The sequence below is a fragment of the Dermacentor albipictus genome, chromosome 1 (genome assembly GCF_038994185.2).
Source record: "Dermacentor albipictus isolate Rhodes 1998 colony chromosome 1, USDA_Dalb.pri_finalv2, whole genome shotgun sequence".
Classification (NCBI taxonomy): Eukaryota; Metazoa; Arthropoda; class Arachnida; order Ixodida; family Ixodidae; genus Dermacentor; species Dermacentor albipictus.
In genome coordinates this window covers 396,880,636-396,896,736 of record NC_091821.1, presented here as the reverse complement: position 1 = coordinate 396,896,736, position 16,101 = coordinate 396,880,636, and the positions used below count along the sequence as shown (strand labels likewise).

Genomic DNA, 16,101 nt, shown 5'->3' with positions numbered 1-16,101 from the left:
TCCCATTAGGAAACTAATGTGCATGCAACCTTAGTTTTTACAACCTTAATTTACTGACTGCTCTTGCCACAGTAAATTAAGCTCGCTCCTGTTTTGCCTGCAGCCATGTTGACTTGCCCGGAAGGTTTCTACAGATGCCACAATGGGCGTTGCGTGACCAAGAGCCGTGTCTGTGATGGCTTGGATGCATGTGGCGATTACAGTGATGAGTTGAACTGTACTTGCAAGGGTGACCAGTTCAAGTGCGCTCGGGGCCCCTGCATTCCATCTAACTTTGTGTGTGACTTTGAACCTGAATGCCCCGATGCCAGTGACGAAATCAACTGCCGTAAGTTTGGCCCTGTCATCTTTCTTATTCCACTTGCCATGTCTCAGTTGGTGGTCTTTAAAACATTCTTATGCAATTGATTAGTTGTCCCTTTTTTCATGTTCTGATACTAAGGGACGTCGTTTTTTATTTCAAATGGTCCAAAGAAACATGCACTTGTATCATTGAATTATTAGAAGCATGACTACATTTAATGAAGATAGTATTAGAAAATGTGAAACATTTATGTGCGTGCGGGGGACAGGGGTCAGAGTGGTGTTTGGAAAAATATCAGTTACTGGATTTCCTTTCTGTCTGACTACTCATATACACTCGCTAGTGGACATCCCTTTGGGTGTCTTGTGGATTAAACAGCTTTTGTATGAAGAAACAAAACTACTGCACAAATTACTGTAGTTGACCCTGGGACATCCTGTTGTATCCAAGCTGCCAGAGAGCTCTGTATGGGGAGAGCCTCCTATACTTCATTTCATAAATTGAAAACCTGTCTGTTAAAACTAGCCTGTGTGCTTTCACTGCTCGAATTTGCAGTAAAAAATAGTGTGGAACATGTGACAGAAAGATAGAGGCATGTGTCTTGTAAACCGATGTAACATTGCCTCATGCACTTATGTTGCAAACTATATGAAGGGTGACAGAAAGATAGAGGCATGTGTCTTGTAAACCGATGTAACATTGCCTCATACATTTATGTTGCAAACTATATGAAGGCATCACAAATTTGGACCTTTTTACCACTGAATGAGCATGGTGACACATTTGTGTGACCAGCAGCCATAGCACACCACTTGACCTTACAACCAAAACATAGTATGTCACAAACTGAAAGCACAAAGGTGCACAAATAATGCATGATTTGATGTAACCTTACATCCATAATCCAAACAAGAGAACAAGGGAGGTGTTTACAGGAAGATGGAGGCTTGAAGTGATGAACAGTGGTCGAAGAAGTGTTGCTGAGGTCAACATCAACGGACAAGAGGGCTTGTTTTTGTCCTGATGAAACTTCAAAACCTCGGCAACAGTCGCAATCCTTGTTCAACCACTGTTCATCACTTATGTCGACAAGTTGTAGCATGTGAAGGTCTTATTTCATTGAAAGTGCTGCAAATAAAAAATTGCTGCACTGTGAAGCATGCAAAGTGTGTTTTCTACCATTGCACTACTTCCGTAACGTCCACAGCTTCATCTGCTAAGTGCGAAACAGAGTATAGTGGCAGGAGTTTTACGAGCTGTGCAGGATGCAGCCTGGAATCAGCAACTTGTGGACTTGGAGTTGCTTCATTTCCTTTGACAAAGGCTGTACATGGTCTCCTTACTACAGTGCACGCCTGCATGCTAGCGCTTTTTCTTTTCAGTAATTGAGCTGTGACAGCAGTTTTGCAGCAACAATTGAATGGAGAATAGCTAACGTAGAAGGCTTTCTTTCCCTTCTATTTGTTCCAGACTTTTGTCTATTTTCTATGGAAGGGGAAACATAAAAGGTGCCTGTTTATTTGCAGCTAAGCCAGACTGCACGAGACACCCGATGACCTTGCACCCAAACCTGCTTCTTGTGAACTGCGAGAGGACAACTGCATGTATTCACCTAGGTTGGATATGTGATGGCCAGAACGACTGTTGGGACTTCTCGGATGAAGAGAACTGCCAGACCAGTAAGACAGCTTAAGGGGAGACCCTATGCCTGAAAGCATTCTTTTTTTTTCTTAATTCTATGTTGATTTTGATGAAACTTGCTGAGTTTATGTATTTCAATGTGCTAGTTTTAAATATAGATCCAGTTTTCTTGCAGATTAAGTAACTTTCCAGAAATTCCAGAAATTCAGCTTTATTGCATATATTGCTTGGAGGGGAGCTATCTACCAAACTATACATGGCGTAATAAATATCGACATGCGAAAATGATGTGGAACTAACAAAGAGTGCAAATAGGCAAGTATGGTGTTCTAACCCAATTTTATATCAAATGAGAACATTGCAAACTTCAATGAGAAAAATCTATCTAACTTCTAAAAAAATAAACATTAAAAAAAAATTCTAATACATGCAACAACATTATTTTGTGTATTTGCACTCTACACAGCTTTGCCTTTCTGGTAAAAAAAAAAAGAATTACGGTAATAGCACAAGTAGAAGCAGAGATAATGATCCTCCAATACAGCATCATCATCAAAATTGTAGTTTTGAGAAAACAACTAAAAACATTTCACAACTGATATATTGAAAGGAAGTTTGAAAAACATGGCACCAAAGGCCATCAGTAGGCACTAGGTATATGTAATTCATGGCCGTTTGGTCGTTGCCAGTCGATGACATAGCATGCAGTGTAAGTACGTTCACTTCAAGAGGATTAAATGTTTTTGGGCCCTCAATTTCTCGTGAGGTCCATCCCAATGCAACTTCACCGCAGATCTCGCAAACCACAGTCAGTTTAGTAGCGAGACCGTAATTCTGATCGTTCCACACCAGCCACGCAGAACCACCGCAAGTATTACACAACGAAATGCCGAGGATATAGTTCACTGCTGCAAGTTCGACGACAACGTAGAGAGTAGCGGGCTTTGCAACCGAGGCTGTTGCACTATCGGCGGACAGATCTTCAACGAAATGCTGAATCTTTCGCTCTGTGGCCATCGTAGATGCAATCTTGAGCGTAGCTTTCTCATGTGCTCTTATGTTATCCACTTCCTCTTTAGTTACGGCAGCCGTGTTCAATTCTTACGCGAGTGTAACCGGCGTATGGATATGCGTGATCCGGCAAAGCAGTTGAGACATTGACGTTCAGCAGCGGCACAACTTCAGCGTCGAGCTGCCGGGTATCCTGTGCCAACTCTTAACGTTTCTCTTAACATTTCCGCATCTCTTAACGTTTCCGCCCGTAATGATTCATGCAACGAAACTTTGTTGGACCTGCAACATATCCAATGCCACAGTCACGAGACTAAGACAAAGTGGCGGCTGTTTTCGTCATTTGAGCCCTCATGGTCCTTGAAGCCAATCATGACTCGCCATCTTGGTCACATGCTCAAAGTGGTCAATAATAGTGGGCACTGCAAATTTCTTTTTCTGTTGTTTTTTTCGTGACCACAGCACCGGCAATGTTACTGACCGACGAATAAAGAAATTCAGAAACGTGAGCTTTCGAATTATACCAAAATGGCGTTGGCAGAGCGCGTAGTTGTAGAGTTATGCACGATGAAAATCGAGTGCGATTTGTCGCCAGTTTAAAGGGCAACGCTTGTGGAGTCGCATCTTTAGATCATGATAATGGAAGAACTGCGCGGTATTTTGTAACCAAGTTTTGAAGAGAGGTGCGGAAACGCGTCAGGAATGCAGAAAATAAAAATTTGTAATTCACATTTTTGGCCGATTTTCGTTCCCAGAGACCTGAGTCCCCCCTTATTTAGCATTTATTTTAAAAGGGACACCGAAAACAGTAATTAAACTTGTTTGGAGTAACACGGAGTAGAAGTTAGAAATGAAACACCAGTGTTAAAAACATTATTGCGCTAATATAATTGGTTGCCAAGAGTAGTGAATAATTTGCAATGAAGACTGAAGAATGCTGCCTTCTCATATAGGTGTTTGCAGTTTCCATCTTCTGAGTGCCTGAGTCCATCTGAACAACACTAAGAAACAAGGCATGAGAGTTCTATAGCTCTAGGAAGGTTCTTTATTCTGTTATTTATTATTATTATTTTTTTTAAATACAGACAGTACCAGCTGCAAATTTTACTGTCTCTCGGCTTGCTTTGTTATGCCTTAGGGTTTCTGCAGTACACGAGTTATCACAAAGTTAGACTCTCAAGCATAGAGATGGGCGTGATGTAGCTATCCTGAACTGTCATTGCCTGACCCAGAAGCTGCCACACCACATAGCAAATATTTCCTAGGTATACTTGAGCGTGGCGCGAAATACATTTCGTGAAAAGGGACAGAAAAGAGAAGTGAAGGCCAGTTCACTGTCTTCCTTTTTCTGTCCCCTCTCATGGTATGTATTTCGTGCCACACTCAAGCATACCTAGGAAATCGGAGCATCAACTTGCCCAAGAAGTACTTTTGTCACATACGCAATAATTGCCAGTATGGGATCTGCAACAACTGTTATTTGGATAAGGTACACTTGGCTTGAGATAACGCCCTGAATAATTTTGGGCAATTCAATTTTTTTACCGGCCCATTCTTTACTGTCTACCCGAGGTGAAAATGTTGCAGTCAAGCTTAATTTCCTGAATGTTTGCTGAGCATGCAGTGCTAATGGCAACAATGCTTATTTAGCAGGAGTTGTGCGTCTGCACTGCGAAAGCTGTTCTACCAAATAACTGAGAATGTACCGTTCCTACCAGCCACACCGCAGGTGTCCTGTCCTGCCATGTCCTTCCGCTGCCTGAATGGTTTGTGCATTCCGGACTCCTGGCGTTGTGATCGAGACATGGATTGCGAGGATGGTCACAATGGTTCACTTAGCTCGGACGAGAAGGGCTGTGGTAAGCACCTCATATCATGATTTAGCCCTGTAATGCCCAAACACAGTTCTAAATCGTGGAAAGGTAGAACAGCTTGTTCACCTTTATGTCTGGTCATTAAAAGCAGATTTCTAAAACAAAAAAACAAAAAAAAACGGAAACAATATTGAAATGTTATTGGTAAGGGTGTGCACATACTAAATACTAGTAGATTTCGAATCCAATATCAAATCGAACCAAGAAAAAAAAGCCGAATATCGGAAAATTTTACACAAGCTTATGTGCTTCAAAATTTTGTGCAAAAAACACAGTGCTACACATGCTGAGGAGGCTAATCGCATTATTTAATTAACAAGAATCTTGCTAGCTATCGGTAATTTAGGTACTTATAAATCGAGATGTAGTATGCTCTACTCTTATTAAATGGAACCATATCTTAGTTTGCCTACATTGATAACCACTCAGTTTGTATACGAAGGTCTGGAAAATATTTTTCATCAACGGAATATCTCTCAAATAGAATTAAGTGCTTTCCTTGAAGCTGAAGAAATAACAGAGTTGTCCTAAATACCAACGGGGTTTTCAGTTTAATATAGGCCCTTATAACACATTTATACACATGATATACACATGATATACACATGATATACACATGATACCTGTTTCTCTTGTGCGGTAAAGCATATCACAGCACATTTGTCATTAGGTATGAACATAACACATTTGCAATCACTTTTTATATTGTGCCCTATGGCGAAAATTGTTCTAGCTCATTTATAATTTTACTTCTGTCTTGCACCAGGTGCATATCTTTGTTCTCATTAGGCCACAAAATTTTATTTAATTGTTTACAAAATTAAGTTCTTTCCCTACCCAAATAAAAATGTTTGCAACATACCATGCATGGTATACTGTCCATGGGAAGGCAAGTTTAATTGGTCCCTGTTGGCCTTGTGTCTTGCTTCGCTCTTGAGCAGCACTTACTGATTGTACAGTAATAACAAGCTTTGACAAATGGCTACAGATTACTGTTGTAATACTTCAAATGTCCCAAAAAGACCTGCTCCAGAACTACTCCAAAATGCTGGTATGGCTGCTCCTAAATGGCTCCAGAATGGCATTTTTCCTGCTCCAGAAATTGCTCCAAATCCTAAACTGGCTGCACCACCACTGCAGCTGAGAACAGCCTTTGGAACGAGGGGCCTCTGTACAGTATTTCACAAAGGTGGTGACCGTGAACATGCAACGGTCATCCCGTGCACTCACTTTCATTGGCGGCTTTCTGACAGTCGTGTGACCACTTTGAATAGATCTGCGTTGATTTGGTAACCATAGCTTTAGTTGCCAACACCCAACAATGCAGCTCTGATTAGGTCTAATGGGCTAGACACGTGCCAGCTGATTTGATAACGTGCCGCAAATCATTGCAGAAAGCTTGTTATTAATGTGTACTTACAGGTGGCTCATCAGTGATCACTCACAAAGTCTTGCGTACAGGTTAGATGGATAGCTGTGTAAGTAGTGTTCAGGTCCGCAGTCAACCAGCCGGCAACTACTGTGAGCATGCATGCCAAGTTAGTCTAGAGAGCTCCCAACTGCGCGAATCTGCATGTGGGAACACTGAATTTACGTATTCGATGCGGTCAGCGTGCGTTCCGGTGGCTAATCAGACTGATCTTTGCACATGCTCTCATGCTTTCCATGCGCGCTGCTGTTGTAGTTTCCTCTGTCCATGTCGCTTTAATCGTTTTCGATCGATATCGTCGACTTGGGTGAACCTTGTACTGGTAGAGATTGGGCGCCATGGGAATGCTGTGCGCATCAAGGGACCAACCATGGTTGGGTCATTCACTGAAGGTACTGATATACGAAAAGTAAAATATGCGAGAAATCAAATGTTGGACATTTGATTTGTGAATCAAATTATTCAGAAGTTCACTATTTGATTTGAAATCAAATATTCGAGTATTCGCACACCCCTAGTTATTTGAGTAAGAACTTAATTAGCATAGTAATTAATTAACTAGTAACTGATTTGTTCAACTATTCACAACTAAAAACTCACTCCAACGTATCAAAAACACTACTATACATAAGCTATGCGTTAAGTTTTCCCTGGTCTAACAGAATTTCGAGGTATCGCACTCATCGTAGCAGAGATAATATGTAATATAGAGTACAGAGATAATATGTAATATAGAGTACAGAGATAATATGCAATATACAGTAAAGCTTTCTTCTTTTTGAAGCGAGATTGCTTGCAAGCGTCTGTGAATGTTTACTCCAACGAATACTGCCTAAAGAATGAAACACTGCAACACTTATTGCATATGACGTAGTGCTAGCTATCGTGTCACTGCTTCGCATTATGGGCAAAACTGCAATTTTTTTATACTGTTGACGTGGTTGATGTAATGCACCCATACTAGGCACATCAGAAAATAACGATGCAGTTTGTAACAGCAAAGGCCGCCAACATGGCAAACATTAATGCAAACCGCAACGACAGAACACACTGTGCAGACTGTACAGATTCGTTTCGAACGTGCGAGGTTTCTTCTAATGTAACCATTCCATGAAAGTTCTTGTCAGCTTGTCGTGGCCATTGTGTAGGATGAATCAGTGTGTGATCTTCGTTGCATTAGAGCCCTGATGCTCCACTCTGTGTCTGGGATTGCTTACACTTTAACAAAAGATCTTTAAGGATAGCGCTGCACGGCAATGGTCATGGATTCTGTGATCAAGCGATCCAAGGAGTTGCTAATTTCCCATTAAAAGTAGCATCTCATACTCCTAGCTAGACCATGGTCGTAGTCTTTCTTTGCTGTATATGTGAAATTACTATATGAGAAATTTTATGAATAGAGGTTCACAAAGTAGTGTGCGAAACTTTTGTTTCAGAATACAAATGCGCAAGGGACCAGTTTCAGTGTACAGATGGCGAATGCATAAGCCTTCTGAACCGCTGTGATGGCCAGGCTGACTGCTCAGATGGCTCTGATGAACCACCAGCATGTCGTGAGTACTTCTTAAGTCTATGCCTACTGCACAAGTTTACAGGAAAGCGTTCCAAAAACATAGGGCTCCCTAAACAAATGCTGGAAATGATTTCAAAATGCTTTTTATACTTAGAGAAAACACCAGAGGGAAAAAAGAGTTACAGGGAAGCTGAGAAAGATAGCTTCTTTGTACAGTACTCAACGTGTTCACTCGTTTGTTTGAACGTAATAAATTTTTAAAAAAAAGATTTTGTTGTGGGTTATTTGTTTGCTACTACAACATTTTAAAATTTCTCCTAAGTCACATTGTCTCAAAGGAAAATAAATTTAGCTTGAATGGGCTACCCACAGTCACATTGAAATACCGTTTCAGCCTAGTTCAGCTCATCTTAAAGGGGCCCTAAACCATCCCTCAGGCTTGGTGAAAAAAACACCGTCTGCAGATAGAATACACTGCTGTCAACATCTCAGCCAAATTTTGCAGTCATGCGTGGCGTGTAGTAGACACAAGCAGAGTGTGAAGTCACCTTTCTCTGAAATGCTCTCTTTTCAAGAGAAACCTGCTGCTCATTCCTTTCTGGATGCTTTGTTTCATGATATAGCAGATTCCCATACGTTGCTGCTATTTGCAAATAGCTGACATCAATCAAGAAGGCTGTTTGGATCAGTGTGCTTCTTCCTACTGTTAGTGTGTATGTTTATTGACGTAGTTTAACCAACAGGCTGAACTAAGCAAAAATCTGCTTTTGAATTCCTATAATACTTGCATACTTCCGGAAGAAGCCGGCCATCCTCAGCTAAAACTCGGCTGTGGCTGTCTGCGTAGGAATTAAACTTCAGCCATCCTGCTTATTGGCGTCATAACTGTCTGGTCTCGCTAATTTTGACTAATTTTGAACACTGAGCTAGCCTCTAACCTCGTGAAACTTAAGGTCAGTCCACATGCATGCTTTCCAGCGCGTGCTCACTCCTGGCTGCTCCTGGTTTGGCACCTTGGCAGACTTTGCTTCGTATTGAGCTATTGATAGCACTTCAAAACGCACATGTTGGACGTGGCTACTATCCGTCAGACAATCTGGGGCAGGACAAAGCCGGTCCACACCACGTAGCACAGCCAGGCAGGAGCACATGTGTGCGAGCGCGCACTCTAGCCCCGTCATGCACAAGGCAAACACTACAGTTGCATGTAGCTGAGGTCTGCTATGTAGTGTAGGTGCCGCAGCTGCCGAGGGGTGCCATGATGAGTCCACTGGCTGAGCGCACTGTGGCTCAATGAGGACAACCGTGTTTGGCGCGTCGCAGGGGCCAAAATCGGAGATAGTGGCACACACATGAACATTCAAAATCAAATTTGAACTGAGTGCCACAGTGACGTTCAGTAGGCAGAGCAGCATTGTGGGCACACCCTGCTCTGCTGTAGCCTTGGCAGTGCAAATCATTGAAGGAGCAGAAGCACCGCGAATGGTGTGTCAGACAAAAGTGAGAATGAAGTGAGAAAGTGATAATGAAGCTTACAGTTACCTACACAAAAACATACTGATAGCCAATCTGGGGCAAATATTTGCATATTTATGTTAGAGTTTATGTTAGAGTATATTTATGTTATGTTGTTTATGAATATTTATGTTAGAGATTGGAAACATATGAAAATTATTGGTCTCATCATGACATTTGTAAACAAGCTTTAACAATTGAGCATGTCAGGATAAAATTGTGTGTCCTTGTGGGCACATATCTACTGCTGTATTCATTTGCGATAGTAACCTTGATGTTAATCCATTTCTCTCTATTGCTGTTGTTGCTGCTAGGTATGCGCCAGTGCGGTGACAGTGAGTTCAAGTGCAATAGCACAGGCCAGTGCATCCCCAACGCCTGGAAGTGTGATGGCGCTGGCGACTGCCTGGACAACTCTGATGAGGACCCAAGTCTTAACTGCAGTAAGTTCAGTTAAAAAGTATAAAGCCTACTGTAAAGTCATTCAACGGCACAGTGTTCTAGCCATTGTGTACTCATGACACTCCACATTTTTTTTCTTATTGGTTGAGGTGTTCCTTTCTGAATGGTGTCATACTGAGATGGTACACTAAAATCATACTAAGACAGTGAGACCAGCACATCGGAAAATATTATGTGAGCTACAGTAATATTTAGGCTTATTGTTATTCCTGCCTTGCAGCCTACTGTCATACAGAATCCACTGGCTAACTGAGCAAACTAAGGATTGTTTACAAGGCATGAACAAACATGCATTAGGAGCACATAGCAATGATTGAACATGGTGTTAATGTGTACGTATCTAGGCAAGTCTACTGGGTAACTTTTATGCCTCCTGTATATACATCTGTGCAATCGTTTGTATGCTCACACATAAAGCACATACAAATTGTATGGTCGTTGATTTTCTATATTACTGTCATTGCTATTCGCAGCCCTTCGCCAGTGTAAGGCTAATGAGTTCAAGTGCCTCAACCAAGTCTGCATCCTGGACAGCTTCTACTGCGATGGAGATCATGACTGTGAGGACGGCTCGGACGAGCCAAACACTTGTGGTATGCCCTGCTCTCCTTAATAGTATCAATTGTAATAAAATTGGAAGAAGTGTTCGTAGCAGTTACAGAAACAGCTTTTGCAGCTTCATATATCCATCTCTGTGAATGTTCTTCCTTTCTTTTCTTGTAGTTTTAGTCTGTGCCTTGACATTGTTTAGTATAGTAGCAGGCTCATAAAAACAGGGCTGTAAGGCATACAAAGGGTTACTAAAACTCGGGAACGACTGAAGTGGTTTGATGCGTGCTGCTGTTGGCGCAGGCAGATCTGCTGCTTTCATCAGTGCTTTTTGGCTACTTGCATGCACACCTTAAATCACATCTGTTAATTCACGCTTTGAGGGTAAAAATTTTTTAAAAAGAAATTGGCCCAGTAAATTTTTTTCATTGTAGTTTCCAGTATCAGGAAATCAGGAAATGATAAAACGCATGAGTACAGAAAAATTGATTGCAAACAATATTTTGTCTCAAAAATGATTTACGCGTACAAACAGTATGCACATTATACATAACAAACACATTATACAGTACTGGATTGAGAAAAATGTCTACAGCAATATTTATTGCTAATTATATGTTGCCTCAAAAATACATTTCATGCATGAATGGCATGTACACACAGAAATGTCTACTACTGTCTGATTGGCAGAGAAATGTCTCTAGCATTTCTTCAACATAGTGTACTCTTTGACGCTATTCGTATTAGAATCATATTCAATAATTTTAATATTTGTACACTCCTAGTTAAAAAGCAAATTAGCCATTTTTTCTAATCGATAAATTATTCATTTTGATTTATTGTGGAAGTAATGCCCACCTCTTCGAGTAATCTGGATAAATGAGTTGATCTCTGCTATATGTAACACACAATTTTTAAAAATTTTGTTAGCATTAAAGAAAGTACCTGGTATACTGATGCAAGTCTATGTGTATTTGAATGTGTTTAGGAAGGTGAAAATGACTCTAAACCTACAAGTTTGTCAAGAACTCTCAACACTTGTTGCTGTAAATATAGTTTGTTGTTAGCTTGTATATACTAGCATGTTATGCATACATGAACTACTGTACAGATTGACTGCGTGATGCCAGGCTTCAAAAAAGCAAGAAAAAAGTATCAACTAAAAGAAAACTACAGCAAAGCATTTAAATTGTAACTTGATGGCAAGGTTAAATGTTTGAAACCTGTTCTAGAGTTTCTTGCAAGTTTCATATAAAGAAAAAGGTTATCAGTCAAGAACTTTATTGAAGTCCTGAGGAGTTTCAATTCGTTGGAGATCCCACGCGGGGAACTCCTCCGGCAGAAACCGTAGGCGACACCCAAGTCGGGACGGGAACGTGGTGACGCTCCGCCAGTTCTTGGGCCCTCTGGACGGCCTTGAGTTGGAGTTTGAGGTCCGGGCTTTTGAGGGCTTCTTCCCATTCGGGCTCACTGGAGAGAGGGCCCTTCGGTAACGCGGTACATTGCCATAGCATGTGCGAGAGTGAGCAATAAAGTTCTGGGCAGTCTGGGCAATTTGCCAGGATTTCTGAGTTATAGTGACTAGGCCTCGTGACGGATACGAGTCCGTTTGTAGCATTCGAAACGCGGCCGCCTGCGCGCGTTCGAGTTTGGCGTGTGGGAGCGGGAATTTGGTTCTCCCTTTCCGATAGTGGGAGGTGATCTCTTGGTAAGTGAGCAGCGGGTCATTAAACTGAATGTCCAGCCCCTCGTAGGCCGTGGGACCGTCGCGGCGGGCAAGTTCTCGCGCACGGTCGTGGGCCGTTTCATTGAGGTTAGCTTTTCGCGGGTGAATGTCTTTCCCCATGTGAGCGGGGAACCAGGAGAGGCACCGTTTGCTCTCTTTTGAGCTCGCTAGTAGTATACGCGCTGCTTCTTTAGATACGTTGCCGCATTCGTAGGCCCGAATTGCGGCACGCGAGTACATGAAGACATAAGTAAATGTGGGGTCTGCCATGGCGATGGCTACGGCTATTTGTTCCGCTTTAGCACTGGTGCTCGCTTTAACCGATGCGGATGATCGTAGCGTTCCGTTGCCGTCCACGACCGCTATTGCGAAAGTGAATGTGCTGCCGTACTGGGCCGCGTCCACAAATGCGGTGGCTTCACGATACTCGTCGATGCGGTCGAGAATCGCGCGGGCGCGGGCCCGGCGCCTACCCACGTTGTGTTGTGGGTGGACGTTTCTGGGAAACGGTGAGACTTTGTATTTGTCTCTAATTTCGCTCGGTAGGGTAACCGCGTGCTCGAGATAGGGAGACGGGGAGACATTGGCGTCATTTAAGATTAGCCTACCGGCTTTGGACGAGGATAGGTGGAGTATTTGCGCCATAGTCTGAGCCTCGATCACTTCGTCGATGTTGTTGTGCATACCTAGCTGGTCAACCTTTGCTTTACTTGCTCTTTGTGGAATTCCCAAGACCTGTTTGATGCTCTTGCGCATGAGTGTGTTTAGCTTCGTCTTTTCTAGTTTCGTCCAGTTGTGGGCAGAGGCGACGTAATTAATGTGACTCATAAGGAACGCGTGGTATACGCGCAGAAGGTTATCTTCGCGGAGACCCTTCCTGCGCCCCAAGACTCTGTGGATGAGTCTGATCATGTTTTCGGTTTTGGCGGTTAAGTGCTTGATCGTGTGTTCGTGGCATCTAGTGGATTCGATTAGGAGCCCAAGAATGCGTATATGGTTGACTCGCGGAATATGTTGTCCGTCTCTTGTGTGTAGTGCGAGCGGAAGTTCATCTAGAGGTGTTAGGTGGCGGACTCCTTGGCAAGACTTGCGATATAGTAATAGTTCCGATTTCTTTGAGGATAGTATCATGCCTGTGTTTAGAAGGTACTCTTCCGTGGCATCAAGGTCAGACTGTAATGCCTGCTCCATGTCTCCCAGGGAGCCTCCCGGGCTCCAGATGGTAATGTCATCTGCGTATAGTGCGCAGTTTACGTTTGGGATGTGTCGTAGTTTGTCTGCAAGTCCCTTCATCACTGTATTAAATAGTAATGGAGAGATGACTGAGCCTTGTGGTGTTCCGAAAGAGCCCAGCGTGTAGGGGTCCGACTTAAGGTGCGAGACTCGCAGTCGGGCTTCTCTGTCTTTTAGGAAGGAGCGTACGTACTCCTGAAATCTCTGGCCGAGGCCGAGGCCTGCCACAGACTCCAGTACGAAGCGGTGCGAGACGGTATCAAATGCTTTCGTGAGATCGAGGGCGAGGATGCCTCAAACATCTCTTGTTTTAACATCGAAGATTTGTGTCTTTAGGAGTAACATCACGTCTTGGGTGGATAGGTGGGGTCGAAACCCTACCATGTTGTGTGGGAGGAGTTCGTGTTCCTCAATGTAGCGTGACACTCGGTTTTGAATTACGTGCTCGGCTACTTTACCCACGCATGACGTAAGAGAGATGGGTCGTAAGTTGTCGAGGTTAAGTGGTTTGCCGGGTTTTGGTATGAGGACCACCGTGGCAGTGCGCCATTGCGTTGGTACCTCTCCTGTTTCCCACACGTGGTTGATGTCTTTAGTCAGTAATGTAACGGCTTGGTCGTCTAAGTTACGCAGCAGTCGGTTGGTTACACCATCGGGTCCTGAAGCAGACCTGCTGTTTAGATTGTGTAGCGCCTCTCGGACTTCTGCTTCCGTGAAGGCAGTGTCTAGTTCTGGAGTGGTTTCGCACTTTATGATCGGGTAATCATTGGGGTGAGCGACGCCTAGCGGAAGATACCGTTTGGCAATTTCTTCCAAGAAGGACTCTTCCGTTCCCCCTTTCCCTTTATGCGAGTGTAGAAGTCGGTCTAGCGCGTGACTTTGATTATCCTTCGTTTGGCTGTCGTCTAACATGCGTTTCAGGAGGTTCCACTTACCTCCTGTCCGCATGCGGCCGTCTACTGCCGAACAGAGTTCGTGCCATTGGAGTCTTGTGAGCTCCATACAGTATTCGTCTATGTCTCGGTTGAGGATCGCGATGCGTTTGCGCAGGCGTCTGTTGAGACGCTGCTTTCTCCATCGCGCAAGTATCGAAGCCTTGGCCTCGAGTAAGTGTGCGAGGTGAGGGTCAACCCTTGGGACTTCCAGTTCCGTCTGTATGGTTTTCGTGGCTCTGGTTACGTCGCCCTTTATCGCAGAGAGGAGTTCCGCGAAGGAGTCATACGTATTCGTATCTTCCTTCCGTAACTTACGGAAGGTATCCCAGTCTGTGAGGGTGAAAGATCGGGGTGGGGCCGTCGTGTTCGGTATTTCTGTGCGTATGACGAAGTGATCGCTGCCCAGGTTCTCTTGCGTGTTCGTCCATGTGTAGTTTGCAACATTTCGGAGTAACGTGAGGTCGGGCGTGGTATCGCGCTGCGTCGACGTACCCAATCTGGTGGGGAACCTGTGGTCCGTCACCAGGGTGAGGGACAGGTCGTCTATTGCGCGCGAGAGGTTGTTGCCGCTAGGCTTGATTATGGGGTAACCCCACAACGTGTGGGGGGCGTTGAAGTCACCTGCTATAATGAGCGGTGAGTTTCGTGCCAATGACGTCGCTTTAGTGAGGATCGCGTGGAAGGATTGGTTGTAGTGCGCGGGGGAACTATAGACGTTTAATACAAAAATACTTTGTTTTAAGAATTGGTTAGGGACGAGCTCGATTAGGATCGCCTCGATGCGACTGTTTTTTGGTGGGACGTCGTGAACGATGTGCGCGAGCTTTCTACTAACGAGCGTGGCGATGCCTCTCCTGGCGTCCCCTTCTCTTTTTGAGACGGTGCAGTACCCTGAGAGCGTGAGGGTTTCGCATAGGGTTTCCTGTAATAGTATTACGTGCGGCCTTTGGGGTTGAATTTTGTGGTACTGTTGCAGTGAGGATTTGCGTTTCACGTAGCTAGTGCAATTCCACTGCCAAATTTCTAAAGGATCCCGTGTCGTGTTAGCCATGATGGTTTTGTGAGGAATTTATTGGCGCCGAAGGGTGCGTAGCCGTGTCCATTTGTTGTGGCTGACTAGCTTTGTTTTTAATTTTTATGGCGACTTTGTTTTCGACAGCCTCTACACGATTTGCTAGGGTATGAATACTTTGTAGGTTCTCTCGCGTGAGGCGCAGAATTTCGTCTAGGGTGTCTTGCGGTACATTACACTCTTCTTCCGTCTCTGGGAGCGGAGGTGGTTTGCGTTTCGCTGTGCTTACTTTTACATTTGTCTCCTGGGGTGCTTGTTTGGGAGATTTAAGGTTTTGAATCTCCTGTTTCGCGTCATTAAGCTGCGCTGTAAGCACTTGTATGGTCGCTCGGAGACCCGCTAGTTCCTGTCGTAGGGCTGTGACTATCTCGCTCTCATGCTCAGGCAATGAAGACCGCGTTACCTGTTTGATAGATGAGGCGTCCTGTTGCTGCTGCTGGTGGTGTTTCCCTCGCACTCGGTCGGCCCACGTCAGTTCGGTGTGGCCGGATGTAGGGCGCCCCCTGGAGCGGGAGCGGCTGTTGCGTCGTCCCCTGGAGCGGGACCGGCTGCTGCGGAGGGTGCTGCGGCGCTCGGGTGTCGGCGTGACTGAGCGACTCCTTGAGGTCGCTACGGGAATTCCCGAGGTGGCGCTCGAATCGCGGTGACTGGCGCCGCTCGGCCCTCGGGAGCGGTTGCGGCTGCGTTATCAGAGATTTTTTTCTCTCACTCTGAATGGGGGTGATTACTTTTTAACTGTGGATATTGTGGAACGCTGTCCTATTAAAATTTTCATCGCATGCCTGTGTAGTGTTTTGAATAGGTAGCAAAATAATATTGAAAGCTGGAAGTTGATAG

General features: G+C 44.2%; 1 protein-coding gene across 2 annotated transcripts in view; it reads left to right on the top strand.

The window, feature by feature from the left end:
- Positions 1-16,101, top strand: part of LRP1 (LDL receptor protein 1) — a 207,062-nt gene that overhangs the window by 116,630 nt on the left and 74,331 nt on the right. For both annotated transcript variants that reach the window (XM_070532085.1, XM_070532084.1), the window contains 6 exons: positions 104-328; positions 1,831-1,983; positions 4,675-4,815; positions 7,696-7,812; positions 9,602-9,730; positions 10,223-10,342. In XM_070532085.1, the coding sequence (XP_070388186.1) occupies positions 104-328; positions 1,831-1,983; positions 4,675-4,815; positions 7,696-7,812; positions 9,602-9,730; positions 10,223-10,342 (885 nt within the window). The remainder of the gene's footprint in view (positions 1-103; positions 329-1,830; positions 1,984-4,674; positions 4,816-7,695; positions 7,813-9,601; positions 9,731-10,222; positions 10,343-16,101) is intronic.